Raw genomic sequence first — 15328 nt, 5'->3', positions numbered from 1 at the left:
CCTCAAACAGTGCTGAGGGGATGCTCTCGTCCCCAGACCTCACCGTGCCAGGACAGGCAGAGGCACGGTAGTGGCTCAGGTTCAACTCAGGGTCCGGCAGAGCCCTCAGGTCTTTCTCCGCAGAGTTGATCTTCAGCAGGTTGCCCCCCCGTGTGTCCTGGTGCTTGAGGTTATTCCTCCTCAGGTGCAAGACATTACATTTCTTTTCACTGAACTTCCTGTTCCTGTCAGCCCATCTTTCCATCCTGTTGAAAGATGAAATTAAATTTAAAGATTCAAGGGAGCCTTGAGACTTGTCTCAGTGGTATTTGGTAAAACATAATAGGCAATAGGCACACATCAAAAGACACGAAATTCTATTTAAAGAAAAGCATTTTTACAATGGGGATGATTTGGTATGTGGAACTTGCATCCTTGGAGATACTCAAAATCCAATCAGACAAAGTACTGAGCAACCTGAGCAAGTTGCTTCTGCTCTGAGCAGAGGGGTTTGACCGGGGATCTTCAGGGACCCCTCAGCCAAGCTGGTGGTACCAAAGGAGTCTGCATGGCTTGGAGGGCAGGTGGGGTAGGCTAGATTGCAGATGCATCCTAAGTGGACTGGTAGGCCTTAACGGCCCTGGGCAGCCTCCCTTGGGACCTACATCTCAGAGCTGTGCATCACTTGCTGTTGTCTAATGATCTGACTTCTGAGTCTGTGCTGTTGCCTTTCTTGGATGCTGTGGGACTGGGAATGCCCTTTCCCCAGCAGCCCTGCTATTCAGCTTGATTCCTGTCCCTTAGGGAATAGAAGACAAGAAAAAGAGATATCAAAGGGAGAACAAACAGCTTTCACTTTATGCAGATGCCATGCTATTAATGCAACATTTTAGCAGGTAACATAAACCCATTATTGTTTAAGCCTCTGAGACCTCTTCCAAATAACCTTTTTTGGGAGTGTATTTTCCAGGTGGAAGTATGTGCCTATGTGCTGTCTGGTGCAGATAAAGCAAACCTCATGTACCTTTGTCAGTTTATGGACAAATGCTTTTCTTTCAAAGAAGAGGACTTAGGAAAAGGCCTTGTCAGAATCTGAGATTAGTATTTGACCCATGAGGTAGGCACATAGAGATAAGAAAGTATAAGACATCATGTGAAAAGTAGTGTCTCTGACTTTAGAAGGTTACAGTCGTGATGAAAAATAATAGAAAAAAATCATGGAAAAGTATTGTGGAAAAAAATTCCCTTTATTTTTCAAATATGGAATCTATCTGTAGTAACACTTTAAAGAACAGCATGAAGAAAAAGCCCTCAGGAATTAACAGATTCAAATTGCATGAATGCCATGAACACATTGTACAGTACTGATTTCCAGTTTTTCTTTGGGCAGAGCAGAAGGACGTACAATTTAAGGTCAGTTTTCATGGGCAGCTCTGACTCCTGGAATAATGTGTATGTATCACACACATAAAGGGATATGTGGCCTAACTGAAAATCCATATTCTTCCTGGATTTTCTCTTTGAATTAGTATTGAAAAGTTATGTCCTTACCCAAGAGCTACATGTGTATTTACACATTGAGATAGCTCTCTGTTTCATCCCATGTGTAATAATTAGGAAGAGATCTGTTTGCAAATAGAAGAAACTTAAGAAGTTTCTGGAAGTAGAAGCATCAGAACTGCAGTAAGGACTGTATAAGCTCACAAATATATGATAATTTTAAAAGACAGTGGATAAAATCATAAAACACCATTCAATTATTCAGTTTTGAAGGCTGAGTTAGTACAAGATCAGCACTGGATTTGGAAGGAGTACAAATACTTTAGTATTCTTGACTGATCTCTGAAAGCTTGGCCTTTGCCAAAACAGATGCAGTGTGGATGGGAGTCTTTGGGTTGTGTACAGACAAGAACGCAGTGAAGATTTTTTTCTATACATTGAGAAGTTTCATTTAATCTCCAGCAAGTACAAGTCAAAATTGGCATGCATTGAGCTCCTTTCTGGGAAATCTGGCTTTGAAAGGCTCATTTCTGGAATGAAGTAGAACAGCCTCAGTTTTTTGTTTTAAATATGGAGTTAAAGGAATAAATCAAGATGGGCACCAAAATGAAATGTGCAGCTTTATACATAGTGAGACTGTAATATTTGTTTTCCTTCTTGGATTAGTAAAAAAAAATAAATTAACTCTGTATATATATGCTTGCACACATGCACCCCTTTCATATATATTAGTGTATATATATATGTAAGTATATGCAAATTTCTGATAATACTTTGATGTTCAGGTACTGTGAACAGATAATCCCAATCATAATCTGGTTAACAACATGGGTAAACACCAGAGCCAAAAGCTATAAACTGAATTCTGAAATTCCCAAAGGAAGACTTGTTTGCATTGTTGGAAAATGAGGCCTCTACTTGTTTGTGCTCTGTTAATCTTGTGTGGAAAGCAGGAAATCACAAACAGCAAGCCTTGGTGCGTACTGCTTTGTGGGAACATTTGTAAACATGTGGATTCAATGTGGTATGGAGAGTCCCTTTTGTGATACGTGTACATGTCTGCTAACAGGAACTGAAAACAGGTTCGACTCCTGCTGAGTTTTATTGAAGTATTGTTAGGATCTTTTCGGATAGCTTTTAGAAATTATTGGGCTGGAAAGACCCTTTTTGATGTCTCTAAGACAGAAAGCATGTGCATACATTATAAAGCCAGAAGGGACCCTTATGACCAATCTAGTATGACTGTCTGTGTAACCCAAGCCATAGGACTTCCCAGAATTAATTCCCATTTGAGCTTGAATCCAATCCAACAATCTTCTGATTCATCCTTCAGTTTGCCCTTTTTATACAGGAAGTGTCGTCAGGATCAGAATTCAATGTTTTCTTGAAAAGTTGGACAAATAGTCTGAAAAAAAAAAAGAAAACCAAGAAGACAGTTCAATATGGACAAATTGAAATTACTATACTTAATATTAATAATCAGCTGCACAAACACAGGCTGGGAAATTGCTTGATAGGCAGCAGTCCTGCTTAAAATGATTTGGGAATCATCATGTATTACCGTTAGACTAAGGTCAATACTATCATGCTGTTTTTAAAAAATAAAGCACTTCATTGGGTTTTTTAAGCAGGTCTGTCTGTTCTTTATGTAGGTCTAAATCTTCGTAACAGTCATCAGCTGAGCAGTGTTACTGATAAGCTAGTGCTGTCTTAGCTCACTATAGATGTAAGCTGATGCAGTGTATCTGAAAACTCTTTGATTAAGATCAAGTTCTCAGATAGAGCCATCTCATCAAAGTAAGAGTCCTACCTTGCTAAGAGTTAGGATAAGATGAAGACTTGAATTCACTTGTATGTATGCATCAGGGACAGTTATCCTGATCAGCTGATGCATAGCCTGCTCATAACCATGGTAACATGGTAACATGGTCTAAATCATAATATACAGGAAATATTCTTTCCTCAGTGCTCAGCAATAATAAATCTTTAGCTAGATTGTTGTGCCAAATTTTAGTCATTCCACTTCCAGGAAGATGTGGAACAGCAAGGAGAAAGTCCAGAGGAGAGGAACATGAATGATTATTACCTGTGATATATACAGGATCTGTTTAGTCTAGAAAGGAGAAGAGCAGACATTATAAAAGTATTCAAACAAGATTAAAAAGTGCTACAAAGAGAAGAATAATAATTTGTTATCTAGCCCACTTGCCTCCTGCTAGAGTAGATCTCTTGTCAAAATAAACAACCTGCCTTCCACAGTCAGCAACCAAACAACTTTCTGCCTTACAGTCTGGAGCTAGCCACTGCTAAACAGAACTACCATACACTTCTAGTTATCCTGTTCTGTTACCAGTCTTACATGAAAGAGGTGCATTTGTGCATTTATCTCAGGTTCTCAATATTTGTCCAGCCCATAAAAATAAAATACTCTGCCTACAGGATGTGGAATGTGGCAACACCAGTACAGAACTGTGCAGTTTCTGAACAACTAAAAAGAACCTTAGGTTCTGGCTTTGAACATCTCAAGAAATATGTTTGAGGAAGCTTTGTTAGTGTTGGGGAGGGCAGCATGGGCAGGTGTGCAGTTGTGATTGCAAAGTTGACTTCAGCAATACCTCTGAGGTCTTCCTTCCATGAAGTGCACCTCTAAGTATATGGCTATGGCTAGGGATGAAAAACATGAGTGTGTAAAGCCATCATAGAGGGGTGTAAGTGATGTAGTGGGTTGGGAATAATGAGCAGACCTTAAGTGAAAACTGCCCAGTTTGGATAGTTCCTCAGTGGGTCAGGCAGCTGCTTATTGCTATTCCTGCTCTTAGCCATTGTCAAAAGCAGGACAGCTACACTGCAGCAGCCCCAACACTGTGGGTCCTTAACATCTTCCTGGCTGAGTTATAGACATTCATTTTCTGGATGGTCATGGATCGGGATGTTATGGAACAAGTCCTAGTGGTCCTAGTCACTGATGTGAGAGATATCAGCTGTATTCCTGGCCATGCCAAGGAAGGGGGAGAGAGCATGGATGAAGCAGGTCCCTACTTCTATCTTTAGACTCGGAGATCTTATGGATGTAAATTTGGGCTTATGTCCAAGTGTGTTAAACAGAAGCTGAATTCCATTTGGTAGGAATCAAAAAAAAAATTCCTGAAGTTTTCGGTCTGGGATCTGGGAAACTTGTGCAAGTGCTAAGCAATTTGGCTTTGCCTATAAAAGATAAAGAGCTGTGGAAAGACAGAGGTGTTTGAAAGCACATTCTGGATCAATGTGACTGAGGGGAAGTCACTTCTGAAAATAGGCAGAGATGAGAACAGGAATCCTGTGATGAGGACTGAAACTGTTTTCTGAGCAAACCTGGCTTGGATGTACCACTCAGCTGCTCAGATGGGCAAATTGTTCTTAAACTTTGTGTTTCCCCTCCTGGTTTCAGTAGGATGAGAAGAGCTTGCTAAAGAGAAATGAAATTAACTGGGTTTTGGCAGAGCTTGGTAGAGGGGAGAGCTGTTTCAAGACTGAATAATGGATATAATAATTTTTTTAACTGTTTGCTCCGTTCACAGTCCTTTAGGATCTTCCACTAATGAGAAACCTATTGACCCCTATTGGTGCTACCGGCCAGCTGTCCCTGCAGTATGATTCCACATTCCTTCAGGAGGTGGGTGACTAGTATCTGCAACCAAACAGGTTGCCAGTGGAGCTCTCAGGGAGCATCAAGTGCATATCTGTACAAACACCAGGGCTGTGAGCAAAGAGGTCAGTGCTAAAAGCTTGTTTAGGTATAGGTACTAACCAAGTGAAGACTTTGCAGCTGCATCTTGCAGGACAGAATTACAGCAACATTTTGGTGCCAGTGCACAGATGGACTCACCTGGCTACTTAGTTCAGAAATAAAGGAGCTCCTAGTCCAGCTCCTTCACTGGGGTCTTTCTTACTGAGGTCTAACTATTTGGCCTCATAAGAATGACTATATCAGGCTTTCTTTGCAGTTTAATTTTTTTCTCTTTAATGCCAGTCAGAGAGAAATAGGGGAGCAACAGGATTAGGAAATACTGCATGTGGCAGAAGTGATAGAAAAGTGAGTGTCTTGTACAATGGATCTTTCTCTGTCCTCCACTCTGGACTTCTGTTTCAAGTTTTCACTTTTTACAGCATTAATCTGCACTCTGCTGCCCGATTTCATAGTGCTGTCTCCCTCCTGGAGTGCCTGGGGGTGTCATTCTGTTGACAAACCAGATGGAAGAGCTGTTCTTTCTCCTCTATCCCAGAATTACCAAGCTCGCAGTCTTGCGCATCCAGCTCATGCCGGGAGAGATGCTCCACAATGCCAGCCCCCAGAGAATCCCCCAGGACGTTGGTAGTTGTTCTAAGGCGGTCCCTGAAAAACCAGAGAGAAAAATGAAATACAGTTTCATAGTAGCAGCTAAGGGGATGAAGACTGTTTCAAGAAACATCTTCAGTGAAACTTTTTCTAAGTCATTCTAATAATGGATACTTCCACACTGTCAGGCAAATGACACCAGAGAGCCTTCTTTGATTGACATGCTTGAGCTCAAGCTTCACACTCATTCCTGTTTTATTGCATGCCCAATTTCTTACTGAAAAGTTTTGGACTTGACACAAAGAGGAAGGTTGCCCTGTTTCTACATGGAGACAATGTCCTTTCCAAAGGCCTTGATGCAGACTCAGATGGCCTCAGCACATCTGTTTCACTTCAGTTGTATTTTGTTTTACAAAAAGTGCTGAAATTCTTGTGCAAACATATGACAGCACTGCTGTGGACACGGATTTCCTCAGCATGGACAGCATGTGCTAAGACAAGGCACCAGATTCTTTTTGCAAAACAGCACATCTAAAAGACTCTTTGCAATGAGATATTCTCCACAACCACAGCAGTATGTCAGAGCTGCTGAAGTTGTCACCAGTCCAGTGCCCCATCAGATCCTTCAGGGGTAACAGTGGCACCTGATTAAAATAGTCTACTCTAAGTAAGCACAAGAAGTAACCTGACTTATGAGGAGGCAGGGCTTTTCCCAGCCAAGTTTGTTCTTATGCACAATCCACAAGAGAAGTGAAGGTGTTCTGCAAAATTGTTTCCAACTGGTCAGCCATGGCTGGGAGCAGATTTTGGCTGCTTCGGCTACAAACCATCAATACAAGATACAGAAGAACAGATGAAACACTGACAGTGTATCCATCTGTCAGTATTTTGGTGTTTGAGAAGACAGAGTGGTGGGACAGGGCACAAATGCATTCTTCAATCTGGTTCCTAAGAGCACTTCTATAAAATCACCTGTCCCAAGTGATTTTATTTAAAAGGGGAAGAAAGCTGAAATGTAGCAGTGTGGCTGACTAGCTGCACCCATGTAAACACTCTTCAACTTTATACAGCCCAGTCTAATCCCTCTTTCAGTAACCCAGAGCTATCATTCTGTGGTGTGGATTTGCTTATTATTGGCACAACCATTCCCTATGACTCTGCAGGTAATTTCTGGGTGCATTTTAAATAAAGCAAAATGGAGGACATTGTGTTTGGTCACCAGGCTGATCAGCAAATGACCTCTGATGCCTTGAGTCTCTGAAGCACATGGTGAAGACTGCAACATGGGCAGAGGACTACTGTGCAAAGGTCTCAGGGATACAGGTATGTTTTAAGCTTAGTGGTAGAGGTTAGTGAGCCTGCTTTTAGCAGAGACATCGTGAGTACAGATGAGGTCTGTAAGCACTGGCAGGAAGGCACAGCAGTGCATGCCTGCTGAGCAAGGAACTTACAGAAACCAGTCCACAGCAATGATCAGTGTAATGTCTTCAGTAGGCAGCCCCACTGATGTCAACACTATAACCATTGTCACCAGTCCTGCCTGGGGAATCCCTGCAGCTCCAATGCTGGCTGCCGTGGCAGTGATGCTGGAGGAAACAGGAAAGCAGAGCTATCAGCAAAGGGAAGAAAAGAGGTGGACGCATTTGCAGAAATGTCAGGAAGTAGCTCAAACTCATCATCAATTCATCATCGTCTTGGCAGCCTTTTCTGCCTTCGTCACCAAGACCATATGTGATGACACATGGGATGTCAGCACAATGCCAGGCTGCCCCTGCCAGACACCTGCTCATAACAGACTGCACACCACAGCTTTTCCTAAGACCTGGACATGCAAGAAGGGCTCAAGTGGAGCCTCAAAGACATGGTGTCCACGTGTGCTCTGACACCTGGAGCTCTAGTACAACCCTTCTTTCCCATATATTTTTTTCTTATTGTCTCCTCTGAGCAAAAGAGGAACCTGATCACAACTCAGATAAGCCAGCAAAACTTAAACCCTTTCTGTAGTCCCAGAACTCTTTCAAAAGTCACCTTATTGTGATGATTTGCCCAAAGTCAAGTTCATAGTTGTTGACTTGTGCAATGAAGATGGCTGCAAGGGCCTCATACAGAGCAGTGCCGTCCATGTTAATTGTGGCTCCCACAGGCAGCACAAACCTCGTGATACGCCTGTCCACACCATTGTTTTCTTCCAGGCACCTGAAGGTTATGGGCAGAGTTGCTGAGCTGAAAGGAATTTACAAAACCACATGAGTTGCATGTATGCTGACTTTGGAAGAAGGACTAAGCCTCTGCCTGGTTTATGACCTTACCCACCTGCTTTTTCACATGAGCCAGAGGCCAGAAGCTGCTATGATAAAAAACAGTCTAAGCAAGGCTTCCTCAGATACGATGCACGCTGCAGTTGCACATTCTGACATGGCTTTTCTCAGGGAGTGTGACAGGGGCTGTACAACCCTGAGGCTGATGATGCTGATATAACACCAAAAGAAGGAGGATTCAAGGTACATAGGGCAGAGCCTCAAGACCAGAATTCCCTTTTCTGCTATTAAAAAAACTTGAGCCCTTTCTCATCCCTCTTAGTCCATAAGACAAGAATGACACATGTTTGAGAATATATCTTGCAGAGAAAGCAAAGAACTGTTTCTGAAAGAGAACATAAGCAGGAAAAATGCTATGTGTTTTGGTATGAGAATGTATGTGGAAGAGCCTGCTATGTACTTGCCGGGATACGAATAAAACAAGAAACATAGCACTTAGTGAAACAACAGTTACCTACCATCCTTTGCTTTGGCTGTGTGACATGACAGTGTGAGTCAATGAACATACCGATGTTGATGCCTTTGCCCAGGTCTCTGGGAAGTTAATGGCGGCTGCATACAGTCTGTGTGCCTGGGAGAGACAGACATGAAAATGTGTGCAAGTACATGTGTGTGAGATAAGTGCATGTTGGAATAATGCTGTGATTCAGCAGGGTATTTGTCCTGAGCTCAGCATTTCAGTGGTGAGCAAAGTCATCCTTGTGTTTGGTCAGGAGGAATATGGGCTATTCAGTCATGGTCAGACCTGGTCATGTGAGTAGGGGCTCCCGAGCAGGGCAGTGGGAACCTTTCCACTCCCAAATGAGTTTGGCTGGTCCACTGCAAAAAGCTGCTAGTGCTAGAAATTGTGAGACCACAGTGCTGCATGGAGAGCAATGGAGTGCTGAGATGTAGAATCTACATCACCCAAACCCCACTCCTACATAGCCATCATACCTGGAGGAGGTGCCCAGGGCTGTGATGAGAGCCTGCAGGAGCCCTGCAATGAACACCCAGGGATTTCGGTGAGTGACAATGAAATAGAGCAGGGGCAGGATGCAAAGGGCATGAATGAGGAGTCCAACGATGACAGTGAGTGTGTACATCCCCAGCTGGCCTCCCATCACTGCTAGGTCATCCATCTCCAGGATTTTGCCCGCAATTAAAAACATGATCCCAACTGGAGCATACCTGTGGTACAAACACAAGGCCAATGGTCAGGACTGGCTCCCACACTTTCACACCAGCTTTAACACATACTGTCTGGATAAACACCCAACAAGCCAGCATAACAAAAGTGCTTACTGAGCCTAATCACTGTATTATCCTGCTGGTTTCTTTTCTAGAGACCTGGAGACAGCTAGGACTAGTTCATCCCATGGTCAAAAATCAGCTCTTTGTGTGTGCCTGGAGACCCCGGCACTCTGTTTTGCACACAGCATGGGCAGTGCCTTCTCCTTCTTTTGGATTTTCTACATTTCTATAACATTCCTTGTAGAACTGATAAGGAAAGTTATGTGGAGAAACCTGAGTCCCATCCTTTCCTAACAGAGACAGTATTTTTTTTCATTGAAAGGCATAGGAAAGTACAGAAGAAACAGGGAATAAGGGAGTAAAAGCAAAAGTGTCCTATAGGCTCTGGGATATCAGCCTTGCTGTCTTTAGATGCTCTCATTTAGGGAATATGAACATCTAATGATTCCAGATCTGGTGTAACAAGTACTGGGCACACTAACAGCTGTAAAAGCAGCCATGGCTCATATAAAAGCCCATTTTGAGGTATCCTGCTCTCTTTTCTATTCTTCATGTCTTTTCCCCCCTCCATAACAATGCAGCTGACAAGCAGCAGTGAGGCTTCACAGAAAAGAAGACATAAGTGAGATACGGAGAGAACCATGGGCACTAATTTAATAATCGGGCCAAAGAGAATTCCAGCTCCATGGCCACACCTCTCAGGCCTGGGCCTCTGCAGCTCAAGAGCTCACATGCAACTCATGCACAAGGCTCAGAGATCCACATGCTAAATTCCAGCTTAGCCTGGGAGATTTGGAAAAGTTTCAGGAAAGGATTTAATAAATATTTCATTTCCTCTGACCTTCCTGTTAGAACACATCCTTGGCTGCAGCCAATGACCAGATCTCCCCAGGAAAAACAAGCTCCTTGGAGATGGTCTGCAGGCTGTGGCTACAGGAAGGCATGCACAGGCAGTGTCCCAAGTGTAACCAATGTTTTATACATTAACACCCTGCCTGCCTTCATCTAAAGGGCAATTTAAGGAGGGGTGTCAAAGGTCTCTGGGGTAGTGTGCAGGTCTACTTGTTCCACTGTGCTCATGCTCTCACTTCTGTGCTCTCAGGCAAGTCTTACCTGTTCTTAGGAAAGCAAAGCCTCAAGTTCTGGTTCAAACATGGAGTAAAAGATCCTGGGGGCATGGGGCTTCCCAACATCTGCTATGAGCTCAGGGATATTCTTCCCCTTTGTGCCTTTTTCTGTAAGGCCTGTCCTGCTGTGCTCAGGATTTTGCTCTGAGATACAAGACTGTGACTTATAAGACCAAGGAAATGAGCAGGAGTGATCTAAAATGGGAGAGGGTGTCAGGCTGACAGATTTCTTCCCTGTTAGACATTTGCATGTATCCTGCCAGACCCGCATCTGTCCTGTTTTGCAGTTCCTGGCAAAACTTTGAGCCCTAACTGGGTAAAAAGCTTAAAATAACAATATTTGGTAAAATGCTGCTTTCTAGAGTAGACTTGTCTCAGCAATGCCTTGTTTGTCTGGACCATGTGTCATAGGCAATCTTACACAGAAAGCAATGAGCAGCTGAGCTCCAGAGGAGTCATGATCTGGGAGACCTCAAACTGAAAGTCAGTAACTTTGAGAGGATCCTCTCAACCCAGCTCAGCTCTCAGAGCTATTGCATTACTGCATACAGCTGCCACACTGAAAGCAGGAAAGGGGCAAAGGGTTACTGTGATTCATAGATAAATCAGACTCCTGGAACACAGCTGGAAGGAAAGCTTTTGGTGAAAAAGCCTCACACCCTACTCCTGTTGGTAAGGCTAAGACATCTTCCACTCCACCTCTCTGGTCTTCCAAAGATGTTTCCAGAAGCCTCAAGAAAAGCAAGTCCTGGTGTACCTGATATTTCTATGGCAAAAACAAAAAGAACAGGAAATGAAATGTGAACAAATATCCCATCCAGACTTTTCCCTCCAGCTTGATGGAGCCAAAATAGAGCTGTGCCCATCTGCTTTTCCTGTCTTGAGCATGAAATCCTTAAAGCTAGCCCACTTCTCATCATGGCAATAGAAACTGCACCTGCAGACCTCCTGCTCCAACCGGCCATGCTCCTCACCAGATGATAATGGCCACCAGCCTCATGATGGCTTCGTTGAGGCAGTTAAAGAACTCTCGCAGGGCCCGTCCCTTCTGCTTCATGCTGCCGATCATCAAACCGAAGCACATGGAGAACACTACCAGCCCCAGCGCGTTCACCCCATTGGCTGAGCCTGGGATGGGAATGACTTCTTCAAAGGTCAGCACCTCGGAGATGGTTCCCAGGCCATGAGTGACATTCTCCATGATGCTGGTGAAATTCTCAGGCACAGGGATCTGAGTGGTTGTCACACCTGCTGTGACATTGCTGCTGTGGAGGATGGTTCTGGTGAAGACCCTGGTGCTGTACTGAGTCTTGTACTGAAAAGACACAGATTATCAAATGCACTCACAGGCCCTATGATCAGATGATCAGGACACATGCTAGGCTCTTACATCCCTTCTTAAAGTAAGGAGAGTACTGCATGTTGCTGCTGACCTGTGTGGGAAACTTGCTTTGCCTGTTCTCAAGGTCCCCAGTGTAGTGCTTTCACCAGAAAGTTCAGAGAGTTCATAGAGGAGAAAGTCAAAACAGACCATTAGAGCACCTCATGTCACAAAGACTGAGATATTCTGGCTTCTTTGATAACCCTTTACGCTGCTTCTAAGGGCACTAACACTGTAGAAGATGGATTCATGAAGAATCTGTTCCATATCATTGCCAGTCCAAGCCTGCTACCCGTGATCATGCAAACCCTTCCTGCCGCAGTGGGATAGGATGGAGGTTGAAGCCCCCATGTACAGTTTGAAAAACTTGCATGGGGGATGCTATAATACAGACTAACATCTGCAGTGTCTCCTGCAGCAGTAAGACCTGGGGAATAAAGTGCTGTTTCATCCCTCAGAGAAGTAAATAGGACCATAGTCCAAGGCACAAGGTGAGATGAAATGAGATTTCATACCTGTTTGAAGCAGGCTTCTACCAGGTTGGGCGGGAACATATTCCTGCAGTAGATAAAACAAAGAGTTATTGTCCTGTTAAACTTGGAAAATATCGTGGGCTTCCTGGCCAACTTCTTTGTCCTGGAGCAGTGTCTGAGGTCACAACTTTCACAGTGTCCACTTATGTGCTTTCAGTCTGACTGACAGAAGAAGGGAATATGCTGATCTGGACCCAGCACCTCTTGCAACTTCTCAGACTTCCACTGCGTGTTTTCAGACTCCAGAAGGCTATTCAGGTATGTTGGGGGTTAGGTTTGTCCCTTTTTTACTCTAAAGAATTTTTTCCCCATAAGTTATCAAGGAGACCAAGTTTTGGATACTTAAGGGTACTTAACTCAAACCAAGTGGCCGAAACCCGGTTGGGGAGATTTTTTTTTTCTTTATCTGTTAGGGAGGGGTAAGTGCTTTCTCTGATTAGAAGCCAGCTAGGAGGGCTTACTTTTTGGACTGTTTCCTGACCAACAGGGAGTCAGGTTGTATTTCTGACTGCTTCAGAGTTTTCTGAGATTTCTTATTTGTTTGCTTGCTTATTCTTCTTTACTACAACATTTGTATTTTTAATATCCCTAGTAAAGAACTGCTATACCTATTTCCAAAATGTTTGTCTGACAGTCTTTTAATTGCAAATTTGTAATAATTTGGAAAAGGGGAGGAGGGGGGCTTACATTCCAAGGGAAATTCCAATCTTCCCTAGCAGATACCTATCTATCTAAACCTAGACACAGGTATGTTGAAAGAGATGACACGCATACTGCCCTGGGATATAGGTACATAGTAAAACTATCATCAAACCCAACTGAACTTTGAAACAATACCATATTACAGTGTTTAACACACTGCCTTGCTCTCAGCCTCACCTCTACAGCTGTCATGTGAGCTCTCTGTTATCCTGTACCTCAAAGACACGGCTTTATACTACTTGAGATGGTACAGCTTTGCAATTCACACAGTAAGGTCACAGCAAGGGAAGAAAAGGCAATGTCTTGGGAACTACTTCTTTGATTTCCTTTGGGCATTGAAGATGGATATTTGGAGTAGCTTTTGTCAGGTGAATTTCTAAAAGGTAGGTAGCCATTGATGGTTTTCATTACTTGTTTTGTTGAGCACACCATGACCTCTTATACTAATATCTCTGGAGAAAGGCTGGACTCCAGGCCAAGCACTCAGTCTCAGAGTGGGAAAGCCAGTTAGCTAGACTAAACTAGAAGTAGTAGGCTTGCTAAGGCTCAGCCATTAACCTCTTTCCCTAAGACTCTCTGCCTAAATCTGTGATACTTCAAAAGGACACTCCATGGAGGAATGTAATCTCACTGATATGGTCTCAACATGAGACCATCTTATTTACCTACCTCACCAAGTCCATGAAGGCATCTGTGGTCTGCACCTGCTCAATTCTGCCTTCTCGGTGAAGTTTGTCCTTAGATCCTTTTCCTGGGTGTATGATGATCACCATGAAGATGCCAATGAAGACAGCTATGATTGTGGTCACCATGTAGTAGATGATAGCCCGCATCCCCATCTTCCCTGAGACTCTGCTATCCAGTGAGGCCATTCCTTGAGTGTCACACAGAGAGACAAGGTTAGGAAGCCTATCATCTTAGAAAGGGAAAGCTTGAAGAAGATGCAAAGGGTGCAAGGCTCATGCATGAGTTGGACAGTCAGCTAGGGTTTCTAGGAAGCACAGCCTACAAGGAACAGAATTTGGAGTTTCAGGGTAATGTTGATATGGAAGAATGTGGCATATGGTCATGAAGAAGCATCGCACTGGTGGATCTTAGTCTGTATTTGGGAATGCAGCAATTTTCTTTTAAAGCTCTCAGAAGGGAAATAATCCCCTCCTAGTACATTGAGCCTTTCAGTCCCTAATGGTACGATGTTTCAGCAGGTAAACACCTTGCAAGTCCCTTCTGGTCTCAAAGCTTGGCTGTCTGTCATGTCTTCCTTGAGGATCTGGGTGAAACAAGCCCTCCAGCTGGTGATCAACTTTGGCCCTTTTGGACTGACACAAATTAACCTTCTCTAGGCTAGAGGAAACCTGAAGCTGACTTGGGCAGCAAACTTGGAGACATTTGAGGTTATGTAGGATTAAATCCTTATTAGTCCTCAAGTGCTGGGCATTTGAACCACTGCACTGTGTTCTCCCCAGTCTTCTGAGAATGCACAAGGTCTTCTGCTTCTCTGCACCACTACTGAGCCAGCAGGGGTGTCAGTGTGGACTGTGTTCACTAAGACTGTAGATTCAGGCTTGTCACTACTAACCAAGCTAATCCAAGCACCTCCAGCTGGGTCACAAAGAGGTATCCAAACAACAGCTTTGCTGACCATTGTCTTGACTGAAAGCAGCAGAAAGCACTGCTCACCTGTAATCAAGCTAGAGACAATGAGAGGAAGAACCAGCATCTGGAGCATACGCATCAGCAGCTCACCAGGGAAGGAAAAGTACTTGATCTGGCGATAGTTCAGCTGGTAGGGCCGGAGGGAGAAGGCCAGGATAATCCCTGTGGATCAGCAAAGGATGAGAATGGAAGTGGGACAGTGTGATCCAGTGATCTGTCCCTCAGTCCTACAATGTGGCTTTTCTCTTTCTCATCTACTCTCAGTTCCTCCTGTTCCCAAAGGAACAAATGCTCATTTTCTAAAAGGCTATGATCCAGTTTTTACAGTATGCTCTCTCTCTCGCCGGATATATTTGTGTGCAGAGGAGCCTTGTGCGAAACCACAGGTCTCCTTGTTCCCTGTCTGTTGCTCTTCTGGAGTCTGTTCCCAGGAAGCTCATGAACACAAAATGCTGTGATGAGAGATATGATCTCCCAGATTAAAATAAGTGTGATTACACAGTTTAGATTCTTTGTCTGCCCATCTCTTAAAGCTGAGTTCAGCCAGGTAGAGACATACAGTCTGGATCAAAAACTAGGGACAA

The 15328-nt window shown here is 43.7% G+C and overlaps 1 protein-coding gene across 5 annotated transcripts in view; it reads right to left on the bottom strand.

The window, feature by feature from the left end:
- Positions 1 to 1217: 1217 nt before the first annotated feature.
- Positions 1218 to 15328, bottom strand: part of LOC136372041 (excitatory amino acid transporter 4-like) — a 39018-nt gene continuing 24907 nt past the window's right edge. For 2 of the 5 annotated variants that reach the window (XM_066336505.1, XM_066336506.1), the window contains 8 exons: positions 14769 to 14906; positions 13758 to 13962; positions 12369 to 12411; positions 11447 to 11787; positions 9049 to 9282; positions 7823 to 8017; positions 7246 to 7380; positions 5363 to 5851 (listed from right to left, as the gene is read on the bottom strand). In XM_066336505.1, the coding sequence (XP_066192602.1) occupies positions 5653 to 5851; positions 7246 to 7380; positions 7823 to 8017; positions 9049 to 9282; positions 11447 to 11787; positions 12369 to 12411; positions 13758 to 13962; positions 14769 to 14906 (1490 nt within the window). In that variant the 3' untranslated portion in view covers positions 5363 to 5652. Of the gene's footprint in view, positions 2885 to 3565; positions 3593 to 5362; positions 5852 to 7245; positions 7381 to 7822; positions 8018 to 9048; positions 9283 to 11446; positions 11788 to 12368; positions 12412 to 13757; positions 13963 to 14768; positions 14907 to 15328 lie in introns of those variants that run through there. The other 3 variants (XM_066336508.1, XM_066336507.1, XM_066336509.1) reach the window with 3 other exon arrangements.

This window comes from Sylvia atricapilla, chromosome 26, assembly GCF_009819655.1.
Source record: "Sylvia atricapilla isolate bSylAtr1 chromosome 26, bSylAtr1.pri, whole genome shotgun sequence".
Taxonomy (NCBI): Eukaryota; Metazoa; Chordata; class Aves; order Passeriformes; family Sylviidae; genus Sylvia; species Sylvia atricapilla.
The sequence above is the reverse complement of the archived record's forward strand: the minus strand, read 5'-3'. Positions and strand labels throughout refer to the sequence as shown.